The 19457-nt window shown below is 50.4% G+C and overlaps 1 protein-coding gene across 7 annotated transcripts in view; it reads left to right on the top strand.

Annotated features, from left to right (window-relative positions):
* RAP1GAP (RAP1 GTPase activating protein) overlaps positions 1 to 17912 on the top strand; it is a 103659-nt gene extending 85747 nt beyond the window's left edge. For 5 of the 7 annotated variants that reach the window (XM_053401189.1, XM_053401188.1, XM_053401183.1 and 2 more), the window contains 8 exons: positions 1297 to 1428; positions 5238 to 5315; positions 7783 to 7892; positions 9040 to 9153; positions 10277 to 10400; positions 11657 to 11759; positions 15044 to 15147; positions 17108 to 17912. In XM_053401189.1, the coding sequence (XP_053257164.1) occupies positions 1297 to 1428; positions 5238 to 5315; positions 7783 to 7892; positions 9040 to 9153; positions 10277 to 10400; positions 11657 to 11759; positions 15044 to 15147; positions 17108 to 17218 (876 nt within the window). In that variant the 3' untranslated portion in view covers positions 17219 to 17912. Of the gene's footprint in view, positions 1 to 1296; positions 1429 to 5237; positions 5316 to 7782; positions 7893 to 9039; positions 9154 to 10276; positions 10401 to 11656; positions 11760 to 15043; positions 15148 to 16563; positions 16613 to 17107 lie in introns of all 7 variants that reach the window. The other 2 variants (XM_053401187.1, XM_053401185.1) reach the window with 2 other exon arrangements.
* The last annotated feature ends 1545 nt before the right edge of the window (positions 17913 to 19457 follow it).

Genomic DNA, 19457 nt, shown 5'->3' with positions numbered 1-19457 from the left:
GTTGACTGCATGTGTATTCCTAATCTAGCTATTTGATTTGAGTAATTCAAGGCAACCAATCAGCTGGTTCCTGCCATACTAGATATTGCACAAGAAATATTTTTGCGTGTTCTTGTTAACCCAAACAAAAGGGCGAGAGAAATTCATGGCATGAAATTATTTCTAAATAAGCTGTAGAAGCTTTCCCCCGCCACAGATGTATGACAGCTACTTTGAAATAAAATCAATAGCTGTTACCAGTCTACTCAACCCTCTGAATCCATAACAGCATCTTTAGTTAGAGCCAGGGATGTCCCCTACCTGAAACTCTGGCGGGGAGTCATTATAATCCTGAACTAGGTAGATCCAAGGAGGTTGGCACCATAAGAGGCAGCGTCCTCTTTACAGCTGCCTTTTTTGTTCACAACCATGAGGACTAGGAACTTGTTGCCTTTTTTGTAGGGGGAGGGGGGAAGGGTCACAGCTCAGTGTCAGAACACCTGCTTTGCATGCAGAAGGCCCCAGGTTAACAATCCTCAAAGGTAGCATCTCCAAGTAGGGCTGCCCCTAAAAACCCTGACTGGGAGTGGCCGCCGAGACCATATAACACAGGTCTTGAAAAGCCTACATTGGCTCCCAGTATGTTTCCAAGCACAATTCAAAGTGTTGGTGTTGACCTTTAAAGCCTTAAACGGCCTCGGCGCAGTATACCTGAAGGAGCGTCTCCACCTCCCTCGTTCTGCCCAGACGCTGAGGTCCAGCTCTGAGGGCCTTCTGGTGGTTCCCTCACTACGAGAAGCCAAGTTACAGGGAACCAGGCAGAGGGCCTTCTCGGTAGTGGCACCCGCCCTGTGGAACGCCCTCCCACCAGATGTCAAAGAGAACAACAACTACCAGACTTTTAGAAGACATCTGAAGGCAGCCCTGTTTAGGGAAGCTTTTAATGTTTGGTGCATTACTGTATTTTAATATTTGGTTGGAAGCCGCCCAGAGTGGGGGAAGCCCAGCCAGATTATTATTATCCGTTGCTGCCGGTCAGTGTAGACAATCGCTGAGCTACATGGGCTATCCCTATAAAGCAGCCTACCTGCGTCGCATTGAATTTTATCAAAGGATCATAGCACTGCAGCTAAAGAATTACGAAGTTTTGGCGGGTGGGCGGGAATATCTGCGTCTGGGCAAAGGCCTTCCACTCCCCCAGCCCGACCCCTCTCACTTCCCTGCCCCATTGCCCAAGGGCTGTAGGGCCGGGAGCCTGGCTGCGAAGGTAAAGAGGGAGGGCTCCGGTGACACGACATCCGTTTCCCCCCTTTGCAGCGGGTGATCCGCAGCCGCAGCCAGTCGATGGATGCCATGGGGCTCAGCGGCAAGAGGCAGAACACCGTCTCCACCAGCCACAGCGGGAGTTTTGGCCACAACAACCCCGACATCGCCAAAGCCGCAGCCATAGTGAGTACCCCCCCTCCCCAAATCCCCTGGTTTCCTCCCATGTCCCTGTATTCCCCACCCCACCCTTCCCCCCTCCCGCCACATCTCCTCCCTAGTAACTCTTGCCCCTTCTTGACCTAGCCGCTCTGAACGCCTCATTCCTCCTCCTCCTTATCTGTGCCCCCCCCAATTAAAAGTCATTTCCCGGGTTGACCTTCCCGTCCCCTTGCTTCCTGCACTGAGCTCCCTCGAAACGAGTTCATTAATAACCGGCCAAGTTTGCCAGCTCCTCACCCATTCAGCAATACATCACCACTTTGGGGAGTGAAATTGACTGGACCAGATTGCAAACAGGGTTTTCTCCCCACCCGGAAGTGAAATTGACTGGACCAGGAACTCCTGGTTATCTGGTCCAGTCAATTTCATTCTTGAAGTGGGAGGGCAGGGAGGAGTTGCTTACGATGTGGTCCAGTCAATTTCACATTATTTGACCATTATGGACTTCTGTAATGGCCTTGGCTCAGTAGTAATGCTATCCCGGAGTCATAGAATCATAGAATGTAGAGTTGGAAAGGACCATGAGGGTCATCTAGTTCAACCCCCTGCAATGCAGGATTTTTTTGCCCACTGTGGGACTCAAACCCATGACCCCCAGATTAAGAGCCTTGTGCTCTGCCAACTGAGCTACCTGCTTTGTGTGCAGAAGGCCCCCAGGTTCAATCCCCTGCAAGCATCTTCAGGTAGGGCTGGGAATCTCAAACCCTAGAAAGCTGTTGCCAGTCAGAGCAGACAGTACTGAGCGAGGTGGACCCCAAAAGCCTGGCTTAGTACAAGGCAGTTTCCTACACAAAGAGCAGCCTTTAAGAAGGAAGGGGAAGGGGCAGATTAAATGTGCTTTTTCTCCAAGCCACCCTTGCAGTGAGATTTCCATAAATCCATTTGGCCCCCCCAAGCAGCCGGTTCTCATTGTGGCTGGCGGCAAAGTCATGGCCAAGAGCAGGCACACTTTGGGTGCGGTGCTTGCGAGTGGCCAGTAGGTGGCGCTCACACTCCAGAGCTGGGGCAAAGTTAAGAAATGAAAACAGCTGGGAGTCTCCAAGCAAGACCATGATATTTCCATGCGGCCCACCACCAACAAAAATAAAATAAAAATGAGCAGGCGGGGGCGGCCTGTTTGGTTCTTATTTTAGATCCAGAGACCTAAGGCTTGCACGTTCCGTTGCTCTGAGCCGATCGGCACAAGATAACCTTAGTCACACGCGGCCCCCGCCTCCCTTTCATGTACTTGCAATCGCTAACTCAAGTGCGTGTACCTCCGAAAGGGTGCAAAAGTCCAATTATTCCACCTCCTGTCTGGGCTGCAAGGACAGCAAGCTGTGGGGTGGGCCTGGATCAATGTGGTCACTGCCACGTTCCTGCCCTTGCGCCAGAAGAGGTGGGTACAGGGGGAAGACGCTTGGCACTTTCATCCTACAGTGCCCTGGTTAGGAACAAGTGGGGGGTGTTTTGACCCTCCAGATGTTGCAGAGCTCCAGCTCCCATCATCCCTGCGGTGGCTCCTCTTCTGCTAGTAAAGTGTGGGTCTTACAGTGGCTCTAGGTGCCCCACTCCCGTCATATTGCAGCGGGGTTGGATGCGGGTGGCACCGTGGTCTAAACCACTGAGCCTCTTGGGCTTGCCGATCAGAAGGTCAGCGGTTCGAATCCCCGTGACAGGGTGAGCTCCCGTTGCTCGGTCCCTGCTCCTGCCAACCTAGCAGTTCAAAAGCTCGCCAAAGTCCAAGTAGATAAATAGGTACCGCTCCAGCGGGAAGGTAAACAGCGTTTCCGTGCGCTGCTCTGGTTCGCCATAAGCGGCTTGGTCATGCTGGCCACATGACCTGGAAGCTGTACGCTGGCTCCCTCGGCCAATAAAGCGAGATGAGCGTTGCAACCCCAGAGTCGTCTGCGACCGGACTTAATGGTCAGGGGTCCCTTTACCTTTACCTGGACTCTTATTCTTATTCTTCTTTGGCTATCCCTCAAAGCTGGGTAAGATTGTCTTCCATAAACACGGTTTTAACAGCGAGTCCATAAGTGACAGTGGAGGCTAATTCTGGATCCACACGTCCTTCCACAGTGGGGACCTAGGTTTCTGGGCGGGAGTTGATCACGGTGTGGATTTGCCAAGCATGCCTTCCTCTTAGCACGTTTCTCACTTCCGTCCTGAGTTCGAGTATCTTCAAAGCCCATGACACCTTTGGTAAAGGCTGTTCTCCCATTGGAGCACTCGCAGGCCAGTGTTTATACTACATGTTTTTTTGATTTGACTTAAGAGAGTCTTTAAACTCCTCAACTCTACAATCTTATGATATATGACCTCTGGCCAGGGGCCATGTTGTTTGGAGCTCTTGGGAGTTGGGAGTCCAACCTGGAGGGCCAAATTTTCCCCATCCGTCGACTAGACTGTTACTTGCCTTCACTGCCCAGACCAATTTCCATCACAGCTCTGCCTTCCTCTAATGTAGAGATGGAGGACCTCTGGCTTTTCAGCTGAGCTTTGACTCCCCAGCTGGTGGCAGGGGCTGATGCGAGATGTACCGTATTTTTCACTCTATAAGACGCACTTTTCCCCCTTCAAAAATTAACGGGAAATGTGTGTGCGTATTATGGAGCGAATGCAGGCTCCTTGGCTTCAGCGATAGCAACGCGAAGACTCCGAAGCGCAGAAGGAGAGCTCCCCCCGCGCTCCAGAGGCTTCGCGTTGCTTTCGCTGAAGCCCCCGGAGCACTGCAGGAGTTCCTGCGGCGCTCCGGGGGCTTCAGGCAGCTATCCGTAAGCCTTGGGAGCACAGCAGGAGTTCCCGCTGCGCTCCGAAGGCTTGCAGCTAGCCTCCTGAAGCCCGGAGAGCGAGAGGGGTCGGTGCACACCAATCACTCTTGCTCTCCAGGCTTCGCTTCGCTGGAGAGGCGCTGCACAGTTTTCCCTCTCTGCGCAGCACCCCTTCAGCGAAGCGGGAGGAGAAATGGAAGGGGCTCCATTTCTCGTGCCACTTCACTGAAGGGGCGCTGAGCAGAGAGGAGGATAATTTCCCCCCCCCCCTGTTTTCCCTCTCCTATGGTCCGGTGCGTCCTATAGAGCGAAAAATACGGTGCCGGTAGTTCAGCAGCCTCTGGGGGGCCTGAGATTCCCGGCCATGTTTTCCTAGTGGTTGGGGTGGGTAGGTAGCCCAGCTTAGCAGCGGACCGGAGTCCCACGGAGGCACCACGAACAAGGGCGCTAGGATCAGGCGGAAGGCTGGCTGGGCACAGATCAGGACGAGGAGCTTGGCGTATGGGGCGGAGAAAAGGGGTCCCTGCTGCCCTATTCCAGACAATACCCGCAGCTGCTCCCCATTGCAGACCGCGGGCAAAATCCAGCCAACACAACCCCCCCCCCCCAAAATTGCTATTCATACCCCAAACTGACCTGCTGTGACCCAACACGGGGTCCCCCAAATTGCAGCATTTTGCTCCCTGCTTTCTACCCATGCCATGGCCGATTCCATGCCCACCCCCTCCATCTGGGGACCCCGGCATAGCTGTCAACTTTTCCCTTTTCATGCGAGGAATCCTATTCGGAATAAGGGAATTTCCCTTAAAAAAAGGGGGAAAGTTGACAGCTATGGGCCCCGGCCCGCCTTTTAGCTTTAGCCATTGTTATGATGACCTGGCACCATTTTGTTTTGCATGACCTCTCTCTTTCTTTCTTCCTTTCTTCCTTTCTTTCTCTTTCTCTCTCATTCCTTTGTTCCCCCTCCCTTTCCTCTCCCTGTCCTTTTTTTTCTGCGCTCTCTCTGCCCGCTTACCACAGTCATTGCTTGTCCCCGGAAAAACGCCAACTAGGTACGGACGACGAGGCAGTGCCATAGGCATAGGAACCATAGAAGAGGTGGCTAGTTTTTTTCTCTCTCTCTCTCTTGGTGTCTCTCTCACTGCCTCTTGCCCTGTGGCTGCCCCCTACCCCCCCTCCTGCATGTTGGAGGGGCACACCCCACCCCTGGTACTCCGCATCGTCCCTCTAGACCTCCGGTGGGGGGGGGGGGCTAGGGTGCAGGAGGGAACACCCAGGTTAATAATTCTCGCTCCCTCCTGCAAAAGTATTTTGGTGAAATCGAAAGCTTGCTCACTACTGGGTAGCTTTTCAGTCAGTCCTAATAAAGGAGCAGTGCTACTGCTGCTGTTTTGATTTTACTTATGTTTTAATCAGCTTTTGGGGTGGGAGTAATTAACGACAATTTCTCAAAACAGGATGACAGTACTAAGGTTGTATTGTTATTGTTGTTGTTGCCATAATTATCCCGCCCTCCTTCTGAATCAGATAAGGGGAACCTTCTCGGGAGGGCCTTCTCGGTAGTGGCGCCCGCCCTGTGGAACGCCCTCCCACCAGATGTCAAGGAAATAAACAGCTATCAGACTTTTAGAAGACATCTGAAGGCAACCCTGTATCTGGAAATTTTTAATGTTTTGCCATTTTTTATGTGCTGTAAGCCACCCAGAGTGGTATAAAATTATTATTATTATTATTATTATTATTATTATTATTATTAGTTGTTGCTGAACTACAGTTCCCATAGGGATTGCCCACCCTCTGCTAGCAATGAAGGGAGCTGTAGTTCAGCAACATCAGGGTGGACCAAAGGTTCTCCCCGCCTGCTGTGTAGGAACCCAGTCTCCCAAGTTTTTCTTGTTAAAAATAAATAACTGAATAAAAGGATTGTGTGAGCTGATGGTGGCGTGAGGAGGATGCCAGCCCCACAGAGCACATTTGTGCCCACCTTGCCATGCTTTTCCATTCACTCGAGCCACATCCTGCCTGACCCTGACCCTTCCTTTTTCCCGAAACTAGGGAGTTCCCCGTTGTAAATGGAGGCACTCTGCTGCATACTGTCAAAGTGAAGTCTAGATCCGTCTTGCATGACTCTCTGTTTCCCCAGCTCAAAAGTGTCACGGAGGGTGCTATAAGATTTGTAGCTGCCTTTGCAGATCCTTCTCTGTATATTCTGCGCCAAGCTTTACCCATATGCCTTTACTCAAGGCTGTTGGGTTGCAGGGACTAACCTTCATTGGCCCCGGACTGGCTGAAGCAGACAGAGACAGCCATCTACATTGCAGCCTTAAACAGGCTAAAACTACAGTGGTACCTTGGTTCTCAAACTTCATCCATTCCGGAAGTCCGTTCCAAAACCAAAGCGTTCCAAAACCAAGGCACGCTTTCCCATAGAAAGTAATGCAAAATGGATTAATCCATTCCAGACTTTTAAAAACAATCCCTAAAGCAGCCATTTAACATGAATTTTACTATCTAACGAGACCATTGATCCATAAAATGAAAGCAATAATCAATGTACAGTGGTACCTCGGGTTACAGACGCTTCAGGTTACAGACTCTGCTAACCCAGAAATAATAAGAAATAGTACTTTGGGTTAAGAACTTTGCTTCAGGATGAGAACATAAATCGCACGGTGGCAGTGCGGCAGCAGCAGGAGGCCCCATTAGCTAAAGTTGTACCACAGGTTAAGAACAGTTTCAGGTTAAGAACGGACCTCCAGAACAAATTAAGTTCTTAATCTGAGGTACCACTGTACTGTACTATAAAATAAATAAGACAGTATTGTAGATGATTTTAAAAAATTAATTATTATTTTTTACCTGCACTGATGATACTTATTGTTTGAATGGGGGGCTTTTATCCATTTCCACAGTCACACAATCAATCAATCAGTAGCTGAACTGGGTTCTACACAGTCACAAAAACAAATGAACCGAAAAAGCCTCAGAAACGAAAATACAAGATAAATAGCAAGAACAAAAGCGCCAAACTTAATCCGTTCTGGAAGTTCGTTTGACTTCCGAAATGTTTGAAAACCAAGGCGCAGCTTCTGATTGGTGCAGGCGCCCCGGAAACAATAGCTGACAGCCGCGTCAGACATTCGGCTTCCGAAAAATGTTCAAAAACCGGAAAACTTACTTCCAAGTTTTCGGCGTTTGAGAACCAAGGTGTTTGAGAACCAAGGTACCACTGTAGTTCCCGTGGCTCCCACGCCAGGGAGCCATGGGAACTGTAGTTCTGGGAGAATACCATTTTGGGATCCCTGCTGGAAAACATGGTGGTAGTTATCCCTACCTATGACTCTAGCGTAGAAACACCTGCAAAGGCCTGTGATGGTGGCACCCTCTTGCCCACAAGCTCCTACCGTACCTTCGTTTCTACGGCAGCCATTTTGTGGTGGCCAACTCGGTCCCAGTCGCTTGCCCTTTTTGCACCCTTCTCTGCCAGTGCTCTGCTTCCCTCCTTTTAGGAGCGCATTGCCAAGTTTCTCTTTCTCTCTGCCTGATGGGCTTGCCTCTCTTCCAGTCCCTGATAGTTCCTGGAAAGAGCCCGACGCGGAAGAAATCGGGGCCCTTCAGCTCCCGGCGGAGCAGCGCCATCGGGATTGAGAACATCCAGGAGGTCCAGGAGAAAAGGTGGGGCGTGGGGGGGGGGCAAGTGAGGTGGAAGGGATGGAGGTGGGCAGTTTTGCTGCTGCTTCTATTTTACTAACAGGTTCTTCTTGTCTTGTCATTTTCTTAACTGTTTTTCAATCTAAACCTTGAGATTTATTTTTTTTGTCCTAAAGTTCATCCAGGTTGCACTTTCCAAAGCAATACGAGAACCGCAACACAAAACCAACTTTTAAAATTTAGTTGAGATTCCTGCATTGAAGGGGGTTGGACTAGATGACCCTCCAAGTCCTTTCCAGCTCTGCAAATCTATGAAATCCGCAATTCTCCACATTTCGCAGGGCAGTTCTCCAGCCACGTAATGTGTACATATATATTCTGCATATCATTGCGTTAGGAGACGTCCCTTTGCAAAAATGTGTATATTGGGCACAATTGTGTACAAATGTGTGTATTTTAGGAGAAATTCACACTAACTGCTGTGCCAAATTTTAAATGCCCGGTGAAAGCTTTCCTATTGTATACAGGCAATTAAGAATACTGTGGAACCTCGGTTTTCGAACGTAATCCATTCCAGAAGACTGTTCTGAGTTCCAAAACGTTTGAAAACTGAGGCGCAAAGGGCAGTCTGCAAATTCAATAGAAAAAAATGGAAAAACACACAGCGGAAGCCGTTCAACTTCTGAGGAGCATTCAAAAACGGAAGCAATTACTTCTGGGTTTTCCAGCTTCCGAAACGTTCGGCTTCCGAGATGCTTGAAAACTGAGGTTCCACTGTACATCCTTCTGCAATGGTTAAATTATGCCTGTTTTTTAAAACTTTTTAATACTTTTTTGTTGCACAGTTTTACAATTTAACTGCTGTAAACTGCTGCGATGCTTTTTAATGGCGTAGCTGTATATAAATATTTTTTATTTTTAAAAACCCCACAACTTTTCGAAATAATAAAAATTCCCAAATGTGGAGAACTGAGCTTAAGAGTGGGAAAAAATGAGAAATTGAGGAGGAGTTCCAAAATTGACAGTGACTGTTTACCTTCTGCTAACTCCAGCCATGCTCCCATCAGCGCCCCACCCCCCCAGCATCACATGATCGTGGCAACCAAGTCCTCCTCCCCACTCCCAAATTCTTTTGACTTGACCAGCAAAGCCAGCTGTATGTGCCCCACAGGGAAAGCCCCACCGGGACCCAGAAGACTCCGGACAGCAGCCATGTACCTCAGGAACCCAAGTCGGAGAACTCATCCAATCAGAGCTCTCCAGAGATGCCCACCACCAAGAACAGGTTGGCACATGTCTCTTGGCATAAGGTTGGCTTGTTGGGGGCGACAGGAAGGGGAGCGTTTCTCCTGTGTTTGGGTCTTAGTGGGAGCTTCCAGTCAGGGCATCTGGTTGGCCACTGTGAGAAAAGGATGCTAGACTAGGTGGGCCATTGGCCTGACCCAGACAGAAGGCTCTTCTGCTGTTCTTCATGCAGTGGGACGCAGGTGGCTCTGTGGTCTAAACCACTGAGCCTCTTGGACTTGCCAATCGGAAGGTCGGCGGTTCGAATCCCCGTGACGGGGTGAGCTCCCATTGCTCTATCCCAGCTCCTGCCAACCTAGCAGTTCAAAAGCACGCCAGTGCAAGGAGATACTGTATTTTTCACTCTATAAGATGCACTTTTCCCCTCCTAAAAAGTAAGGGGAAATGTGTGTGCGTCTTATGGAGCGAATGCAGGCGGGAGGCTCTGCTCAGTGCTCCCTTTAAAGAGCCGCGTGGAGCATGTGTGCGGCTCTTGGGGGCTTTTCCCCAAGGAGGGAGAAGGGCTGCCCTTCTCCCTTGGGGAAAAGCCCCCAAGAGCCGCACACACACTCTGCACTCTCTTTAAAGGGAGCACGGCTCTTGGGGGAGCCTTAGCCGCGTGCAGCCTCTCCTAGGCAGCGGGATGAAGGCTCCCCTTGCCCGGGAGAGGCTACGCGCAGCTATCCCATAAGCCAGGACAGCAAGCGGGATCGCTGCGCAGCGATCCCGCTTGCTGTCCTGGCTTCTGGGATTCAGAATCCCCCCCCCTTGTTTTCCTCTTCCAAAAACTAGGTGCTTCTTATGGTCTGGTTCGTCTTATAGAGCGAAAAATACGGTAAATTGGTACCACTGTGGCGGGAAGGTAAACGGTGTTTCTGTGCGTTTCTGAAGCGGTCTAGTCCTGCTGGCCACATGACCCGGAAAGCTGTCTGTGAACAAACGCCGGCTCCCTCGGCCTGATAGCCAGATGAGCGCCACAACCTCATAGTAATGCAGTGGTACCACTGTGTGTGTGTGGGGGGGGAGATTTTGCACAGTCAACTCCTGAACCAGATTACCTTGGCAGATCATGACAGATCACTGTCTTTGTTCTCGATGGGCCTTCTTTCTCTCTCTCCTTGCAGACCAGATCCTGTAGCCCCCAAACCAGACGCCCTGCGCGATTTCTCGCATTCCTCCTCCAGCGCTAGCAGCTTCGGCAGTGTGGCAGAAGAGCAGGAGGGGGCCCACGATGAAGACACTGGCATGGTAAGAGGGTCTCGACAGGCCAGAGCTCAGTAAATGCAGGGAAGCTGCGATGGCGCTCCCAGCTGTTAAGGCTCAACAAAGCCCCGCTGCCCCTCCGGCTCACGAGGAGACCCTCCTTGGAGCCCGAAGAGGATGTCCTCTTCAGATTCTGGGGTGGGTCTCCTCGCAAGCCACTAGGACTCTCCAGGGGGCTCCCCAGCTCCAGGTTCCACTTCTGGGTTCCCAGCACCAGATGCACACCATTGCATAATGCATAAATGCAGAGTTGCTTGGTTTTAAGTTCTGTGTGTTTGTAAGGTTGTCAGTAAGCACTTGATTTACTGTATTTGCCAGAATACAAGCCACACCTTTTTTCCAAATTCCAACCGTGAAAAGTTAAAAGGGCGGCTTAAATCCGCGACCTTACGAAAATTGGCTTTTATGATATCGCTGCTGAAACAGACAAGCGGTAAAACGGAACAAAAAAATTGTTTTATTGCCGATTTGCAAGCTTGAGACCGTTCATTTGCCATTTACGGGTGTGAGTACCTGAGGAATTGTAGCAACTGAACAGCGATTTGCGATTTTAGCGATTGTAGGCTAACTTTTGTGGGCTTGCGAGATCAAAGGCTTAAATTGGCTCGGAGTTACAATTCTACCAACTGCAGCGATTTTCAGCCTGTAACCCAATTTTAAGGGAGAGGCTTATATTCGGGTATTGTCTCCCCCCACCCTTGAATTCTAAAGGTGCGGCTTATTTGCGAGTGCGGCTTATATTTGGACCAATACGGTATATTGTTTATTAAGAATAGTGCAGTAATTTCCCTTCTGTCTCCAGTCAAAGCAGCCACTATGAAGAAATTATCTTAACACTCTAGACTGAGGTATACCCTGTGGATGGGAAATTAATAACATTTTTCAAGTCTGTTTTGCTGCCATGTGGATAACCACAGACAAGGCTTAACATCTGTTCATACATTGGTCCTGGAAGACAACACTTTGCGATGGGTAATTGTTTTAAACGTTCGTAATAAATGAATAAAAAAGTAAGAACTGAGATCGCAGGGAAATGGACTGGAGAACACACAAGTAGTGAGAGTTCTGTTACGTCAAGGATGTTTGCAGAATAAATGCCATCGATTACAGGTGATAAAATGAGGAGTTTGACAATGCTTCCCTCTCTCTCTCACGTGCCAAGGAAAAGGCCGACATTAGCTACCTGACCCCTTCTCCCCCACCCACCAACACTGTCTTCCTTTTTGTGTCCACCCCCCCAGGAGAGCCAGTCCTCATCAGGCACCCCCCACAAGCGGGACTCCTTTATCTACAGTACCTGGCTGGATGACAGCCTCAGCAACACCAGCGGGGGCAGCTCGCCAGGTACCGGATTCCACTTTAACACCCCTCTCCGTTCTGCCCTGTGCAGTCCTTGCCTTGTCCACTGCAACACCCCTGCGAGGTGGGCCATCCGACCCCCATTTTGCATGTGTCAATCAGCATTAATCACCACTTAATTATCTCTGTCGACAGAGTCTCAACAGAGACGACTAACCAGCCGTGTTGCCTCCCCGGAGGTCCTTAGTGCTCATATCTCCTAATATGCACATTTTTGGCAAGCTAAATTTTTGGCCCAACCCTTCCTCTCAGCCTAGCCTACCTCACAGGATTACCGTGCAGATTAACTGAGCTTTTTCTCCAAGGTGGGATATAAGTGCAATAAATAAAACAAATAAATGAAATTTATGTTCAATGCTAGTCCTACTCAAAGGAGACCCACTGAAAGTGATGGATGTGGCTAACTTTGATTCATTAATTTCAGGGTGTCTGCACCGAGTAGGACTTATTTGAATGAACTTCCATATGATACATTCATTAATGTCTGTATGTTGATGCCCATTTTCCCCAATATATCTTGATTTATTCTTTGTATTCAAGTCTCACCTTTCCCTCCCCCCAGCCCCCGACAAAGGAGCTCTTTATTTAATCCCTACAATGACCCTGTAGGTTAGGCTGAGAGGCAATGGCTGGCCCCCAAGGTCACTGAGTGAGCTTCATGGCTGTGTGGGCAATTTGAACCCTGGTCTCCCAGGTCCTTCATTACTCTGGCTCTTTAGACACATCGTCTGGCTGGAGAGCTGAATTTGGAGAAGAGCAAAACCCAGAGAATAGCTGTGTTTCCCTTTCACGCATTGCTGAATTAGGTAGGCCCGTTCTTAAAATGCAAACCAGACCGAATTTCTCCACTGCTCCCATCCGGGTTTAATTAATCGACGATAACGAAAAGGAAGCCTACAGGTCTCTCTGTGTGTTATACATTACAACCAGATGTTCACAGGTCCTGATGCTGCTGTGCTTGCCTCTCCCTTCTTCCCATCTGTTCTTCCTCTCCCCTAAGGCACAGAGCTCATTGGCCTGCGTCATTGCGCTTCCTTTCCCAGGGATGGGGGAAGATGTTCTGCTCACGAATCAAAGCATCCTTTGCCTGCCTCTTGCTCTCCTCTTTGCTTCTTATTCTAAGGTTGCCAGATTTTTTTCAAGGAATCCAGGGGCACTTTTTTTTTTGAAAAGTATTTTTAAAAGTTAAAAAATAAGTAATATCTTCTCTTCTGTGGTCTCCTCTGTCGCACGGCCTTCCACTGGGCCTCAGCCTGTTCTCTTGAAGCTCCAGCCACCATGGAGTAGGCTCTGGTTGGGCCTGGGCTCAGCAACGTGTCCTTGCCCTCCCGGTGCTCTCCCTCCTCTCCTTCTCAGCGGCAGCGGTGCGGCAAGGTCAGGGCCTCCCTCTTTTTCCTCCTTCCTCTTTCTTTCTCCTCCTTCTCCTCTTCTCCTTCTCCCTGCATCAGCTCCAGGGGTTTTACTGGCCCCAGAGTGTCGCTGGGCAGTTGACCAGGTGGCCAGGCACTCTCGCTACCAGCTCGATTTGGTTGCGGGAGGGGGTCAGCGGTTCCCCCAGTTGACGCACCAGATGTCCCCGGTTCCTCCTTGGAGGCGGCAGCGGCAGTCTCAGCAGCCCGGAGCCAGCCTGGTAGCACAGTTGGCTCTGGCTGGCTTCAGGAGCTGCCCACTGCCACGGCGTCCGCCATTTTGCCTCGCTGGAAGTCCCCATCTGATCTGTCTTGCGCCGTTGAACCAATCACACAACATTCATTCCCTACTAATAAATCTGCAACACTTAAAATATAAATCCGGGGACATTAAATGAAATCCGGGGACAGATTTTGTCCGGGGACAGATTTGTAAATCCGGGGACTGTTCCCAGGAAATGGGGACATCTGGTCACCATATCTTATTCTGGAGGATCAATGTCAACTGACCATGCTGGTTTTGTTCTGCTGTAACACTTTAAGGCAGCGATGCTTCTGAATACCCATAGCTGGAAACCGCAGGAGGAGAGAGTTGCTCTTGCACTCGGGTCCTCTGTGCAGACTTCTGGTAGGGCAGAAGTCTTCAGCCTTTTTTAGTCCACAGCTCCCTTGACCAACTACATCCTTTCTGTGGCACCCCAGTGGGGCTCAGGAGCCCAGTTAGGTCACACCTTGCCTCCCGAGCTGCCAGCCTCTTGCCCTTTTTTCAAACACCTTCCGTTGTGGAGTGTTCCCTAGGCCTCCTCTCCTCTCCCCTCTCCTTGGGAGTCCTCCAGGCAGCAGCCGCAGCCACCCCAGGTCTCTGAGCCACCTCAGCTCCTACCAGCCAGCTCTTCTCTCTCTTTGGCTATCCCTCGTAGCCGAGTAAGATTGTCTTCCTTAAACACGGTTTTAACAGTGAGTGCGTAAGTGACTTTGGAGGCCAGTTCTGGATCCACATGTCCTTCCACAGTGGGGACATGGGTTTCCAGGCGGGAGTTGATCACGGTGAGGGTTTGCCAAGTGTGCCTTCCTCTTAGCATGTTTCTCCCTTTCATCCTGAGTTCAGGCGTTTTCAACAGTGGCGTAGCGTGGGTTGTCAGCACCCGGGGCAAGTAATTTGCGCCCCCTAACCCATGGATTTTAGTAGGGGCAGAGAGCTGCGAGTGCGAGCGCCCCCCCCAGATGTTGCGCCCGGTGCGGCCGGCCCCCCCTGCACCCCCCACGCTACGCCACTGGTTTTCAAAGCCCATGACACCTTTGGTAAAGGCTGTTCTCCAATTGAAGCGCTCACAGGCCAGTGTTTCCCAGTTGTCGGTGTTTATCCTACATTTCTTCTTGGGAGAATCTTTAAACCTCTTTTGTTGACCACCAGCATTACACTTTCCATTTTTAAGTTCGGAATAGAGCAGTTGCTTTGGAAGACGATAATCAGGCATCCGCACAACATGACCAGTCCAACGAAGTTGATGCTGAAGAATCATTGCTTCGACCCCTGGCCACCCCCAGAGGGACCATTTGCCTGCGGAGCTTGAAGCCGGGGCTGCTGCAACAAGCAGCCGTGAAAGCCTTTGGGAGGCAGAGATGCAAGAGGGCATCTGAGGAGGGAGGGAAGGAAAGAGGGACAGAGGCCAGTGTTGCCCATGGTATCCCTGACCATCATTCAAGGCAAGCAACATGGCACACTGGTTAAAAATCACTGCCGTAGGGGAATCCAGTTGGCCACTGTGAGAGCATGGTGGGTCCCCATTTAGTCTCTTCCTGGTAAAGGCTATACTTAAGTTGTTATTTCCTCCCCTGTCCCATTCTCCATCTTTCCAGGCCCTTCTCGCTCTCCGCAGCCAGACCCCAGGAAATCTACGGACCCCTCTTGTCCAGAAATAAAAATCCAGCTGGAACAGTCCGAGCGGCAACCTCCCCACTTGGTGAGTGTGTGAGAGGGCCGGGTATTCCACAAACCCAGTCTTCCAGTTGCAGGGCAGAGGCCTGCGAGTGTCTGAAGCCGGGATATGGGAGGAGGCGAATAGGAGGCTGTGGCATAAGGTGGGGATGTGGATTATTTTCCTGTGGGTGCGTTAGGAAAAGGACCCCCTTCTGGGGTCTGTGGGACAGGGGCTGATCTTGCAGATGAAAGTGGTGGCTGACACATGCATGCAATCAACCAACACAAAGTTAAACTACGGAATTCCCTCCCACTGCATGCAGTGCTGGCCACCAACCTGAATAGCTTTAAAACAGGGTCAGACAAATTCAAGAGCTATCGATGGCTACCAGCCACAATGGTTCTGCCTCCACTGTTGGCAGCAGCAGTGCTTCTGAATCCTGGTTGCTGAAAACCACAGGAGGGGAGAGTGTTGCTCTTGCACCTGAATCCCGCTTGCTGGTATTGCATAACGGGCAACTGTTCAACCACTGTAGGAACAGGATGCTGGACTAGTTGGACTATTAGCCTGATACAGCAGCCGGGCTTTTTTATGTCCTTATGGAACCTCCGGGTTCAGAGGCAGTCTGTCTAGATTTCTAATAATAATAATAATAATAATAATAATAATAATTTATTATTTATACCCCGCCCATCTGGCTGGGCCTCCCCAGCCACTCTGGGCGGCTTCCATAGAAACCAAAAATACAGTAAAATATCACACGTTAAAAACTCCCCTGAACAGGGCTGCCTTAAGATGTCTTCTGAATGTCAGGTAGTTGTTTATCGCTTTGACATCTGGTGGGAGGGCGTTCCACAGGGCGGGCGCCACTACCGAGAAGGCCCTCTGCCTGGTTCCCTGTAGCTTTGCTTCTCGCAATGAGGGAACCGCCAGAAGGCCCTCAGCGCTGGACCTCAGCGTCCGGGCAGAATGATGGGGGTGGAGACGCTCCTTCAGGTATACTGGACCGAGGCCGTTTAGGGCTTTAAAGGTCAGCACCAACACTTTGAATTGTGCTCGGAAACGTACTGGGAGCCAATGTAGGTCTTTCAAGACCAGTGTTATGTGGTCTCGGCGGCCGCTCCCAGTCACCAGTCTAGCTGCCGCATTCTGGATTAGTTCTAGCTTCTTAGGGGTATTTGGCCACTGTGGCAACAGGATGCCGGACCAAATGGACCGTTGGCCTGATCCAGCAGGACAGTTCATATGTTCTTAAGCAAGAATTGATACAGCCGCTTGTACCCATGGAAAAGTGCGTCAGTGGGCAGAAGGCACGAGGATTAGGGCAGTCTGGGAGGAGGTGGTGGGGCTCTGCCACTGAGGTTTCCCCCTTGCACGAGCTGATCCGTTCTGTGGTTTCCCTCGACTCCCCTTGCACGTGGCCTTAATGTTCTCTTCCTTTCTGTGTGTCCCCCGCAGAGCTGCTAGCCCTCCCTGCCCAGCCTCCGTGGATGCCTCTCCCCAAAAGGTCAGACCCTCTTTTGCGTCTCGGGGTTCACCCTGGCTCCCAATGCAGTGAGCAAGCCAGCAGGCTTTGAGCAAGTCTTCCCAGCCCCTCTCAGAACAAGACCTATATTGCTCCAAGTCGTAAAAGGGAAAGGAGTGCCGCTGCTTCCTGCCTTCCACTTATTGCCTTGGTGGGGCTGGCATTTCCTGCCCCAAAGAACCCTGCCCCTCCCCAGGGGCACCCCATAAACACCCAGCCCCTTCCTTTGTGCCACCCTCTTGTGATGACCATGCGCACGTAAGGCATGTTCTCGAACTTAACCCTTCTGTGCACTTCTGTGCATGCACGACTGCCGAAACCCGGAAGTAACCTGTTCCGGTACTTCCAGGTTTCGGTGCGTCCGCAACCCAAAAAAAGACAACCTGAAGCGGCTGTAACCCGAGGTATGACTGTACTGCATTTCCCATCTTTCCCAAACTGACTTCCTCCTCTTCCTCATCCGCCCTTCCCCTACAGCACACGGCGAAGAAGCACAAGCTGAGGGAATTGCGGAAGGCCCCCATCTTCGTCACGGCACAAGACTACTGCCCGGCCAGCAAAGCTGACCTGCCCAAGCCACCATCTTAAGCAAGCAGCTGCCTCCCCCATCTCTCCTTCCGGTCTCTTTTGGCAGGACAGCAAGGCATGCTGGGACTGGCCAGGCCTTGAGAAGAGGCTCTCGAGGTCCCTGCCTAATCCCCGTCCCTTCCATGAGCTGTGCTCAACACCCCCCATCTCACCCCATTGTTAGCTCTGGCCCTCCGCGGACGACGTCTCGCAGCCAGCAGTGATGCCTGCCAGGCCCAACTGTGAAGCCAAGATGAGGACGTGGCACCCTTTGAATCAAAACATGGACAATCACCCAACCACATCCAGATCTCCCCGGCCCTTTTCTGCGGTGGAGATGTCTGTTTCGCTTGTCTCTAGAAGCAAGGGGCCGCCGGGTGGCTCTGTGGCTCTCGCATCGCCATCAGACTACCTTGGGAGAGGGAAACCAGCATAGAAAACGAACCAAGAGCTCAGCAGTCTGGGTGCTTCGAGGGCACCTAAGAGAGGGGAGAGCTCCGGATCGGGAGCTTGGAGAGAAAAACGAAACCTTGGGAAGATTCTCCAGCATTTCGGCACACCGGGGGAGCGGAACCGGAGACCCTGTTCCGGAAGTGCTGTGGCCGTGGAGTCTAAGCCGTTTTGTGGTTCGCTAGAGGCTGGGACAGATCAACCACTCCTTTCTCCGTTTGTATAACAGCCATGCTCCCTGTTCCTGTGTATATATCCTGCCATCAGCTGCTCTCCATCAGAAGTGGCACTGTGAATCCCGCCCCCCCTCTCTCTACAGCTGAGCATTGCTGCTGTGCTCATCCACACAGTCCGAAATCCTTTCTTTCCTAGTGGCACATCTGGCAATAACAGGAGCCAGGGCAGAATCGGAGGCAGCGTCCGGGTAACTTTGCAGAAGCGTTCCCAAATATACGAACCCCCAAGACGGGGTGCATTGGCAGGGTTTGGGGGAACCCTCGTCCTCCCAGGCAACGTGTGACTCTCTCTCTTTCTCTCTTGTTTTTTCTCGAAGTTTATCCCAAAGAATAATTGACAATTGACTCAATTGTCAGCTGACGTCCAAGGCACTTAGAAGAACAGCCAGTGAACTGCTTCTGTCCCATTTATCTCTCTTTTTGGTGGGGGAGCAGCAGCCCGTTCCACAATAACACCCTCCTCTTTGCATGCTGCGTGTGGTCTCTTCATCAAGAAAAACCAGATAGAGCCAGACAGAGATTGCCCTAAAGAAAGGGGGGAAAGTCGGGATACGGGATAGGGGTTGCATCGCCATATTCCCTAATGGGAGTTTATTGTTCCCTCCAAACTACGGCCAGTCTGCATCCATGCTGTACAGTTTTTCGGGGTGGGAGTGGGGATGCATTGTTCCCTTGCAACCCCCTTTTCTGGCTCTCTTCTCCTGAATCTGCCAATGTGCAGGACCAGAGAAGAACATGTGCCCGGATCCCAAAGTACTTAATTTCAACCCGCCTTCTTGTGACTAGATAAATCCTGTGAACATCTGGGCCCATTTGCCATCTGTGTCACGTGTGTGTGTGTGTGTGTGTGTGTGTGTGTGTGTGTCCCCTCCCTCCCATCTTGCCGTCCTCTGTTTTTGTTACTTTATTTTTTAAAGATGCACAAAAATCCATGAATTAATGTTCAGGAACTAAGATTTCCTTCTCTCTCTCTCTCTCTCTTAATTTTTAAGCTCCAAGGTTGTGTTGGTGTTTCCAGTGACATATGTATAAAAAAAAAAGACAAAAATGAGAAATCTATTTATCGCTATTGTAAGAAGACTCTATTTGTAAAATGCTTTTTAAGATATACAGGCTGTAAAATAAAACAAGAAATCCATGCATTTCAATCGCTGACAGAGCTGGTGGGGCCTTGTGCTTAGTGTGTGTTTGTGGGGAGAGGGCAGGTGTGGGGAGGGAAACCTACTTATTTATTTTATTTCACCCAAAAAATAATGTGCCGCTTGTTAGTAAAAAATTTTTTTTAAAAGTCCTCAAAGTGGTTAACAAAAAAAGAATAAAAACTATGAAATCATCAGTTAAAGACAAGGATTTAAAAGTAGAATTGAAATCATCGATAAGCTAAGAAAAATATTAACACACATGCCAACATTCTACAGTATGTTTGCCTAAGCAAAATTGTTTCTAGCCGACCCTAAAAGCACAGCAAAGGCACTTGCCTAATGTCAATAGTCAGGGAGTTCCAAAGTGAGGCTGCTGCCACACTAAAAGATTGGGTCCTTACAAAGGCATAATGGGCATTTCATGGCAGCTGT

Source organism: Podarcis raffonei, chromosome 8 (genome assembly GCF_027172205.1).
Source record: "Podarcis raffonei isolate rPodRaf1 chromosome 8, rPodRaf1.pri, whole genome shotgun sequence".
Classification (NCBI taxonomy): Eukaryota; Metazoa; Chordata; class Lepidosauria; order Squamata; family Lacertidae; genus Podarcis; species Podarcis raffonei.
The sequence above is the reverse complement of the archived record's forward strand: the minus strand, read 5'-3'. Positions and strand labels throughout refer to the sequence as shown.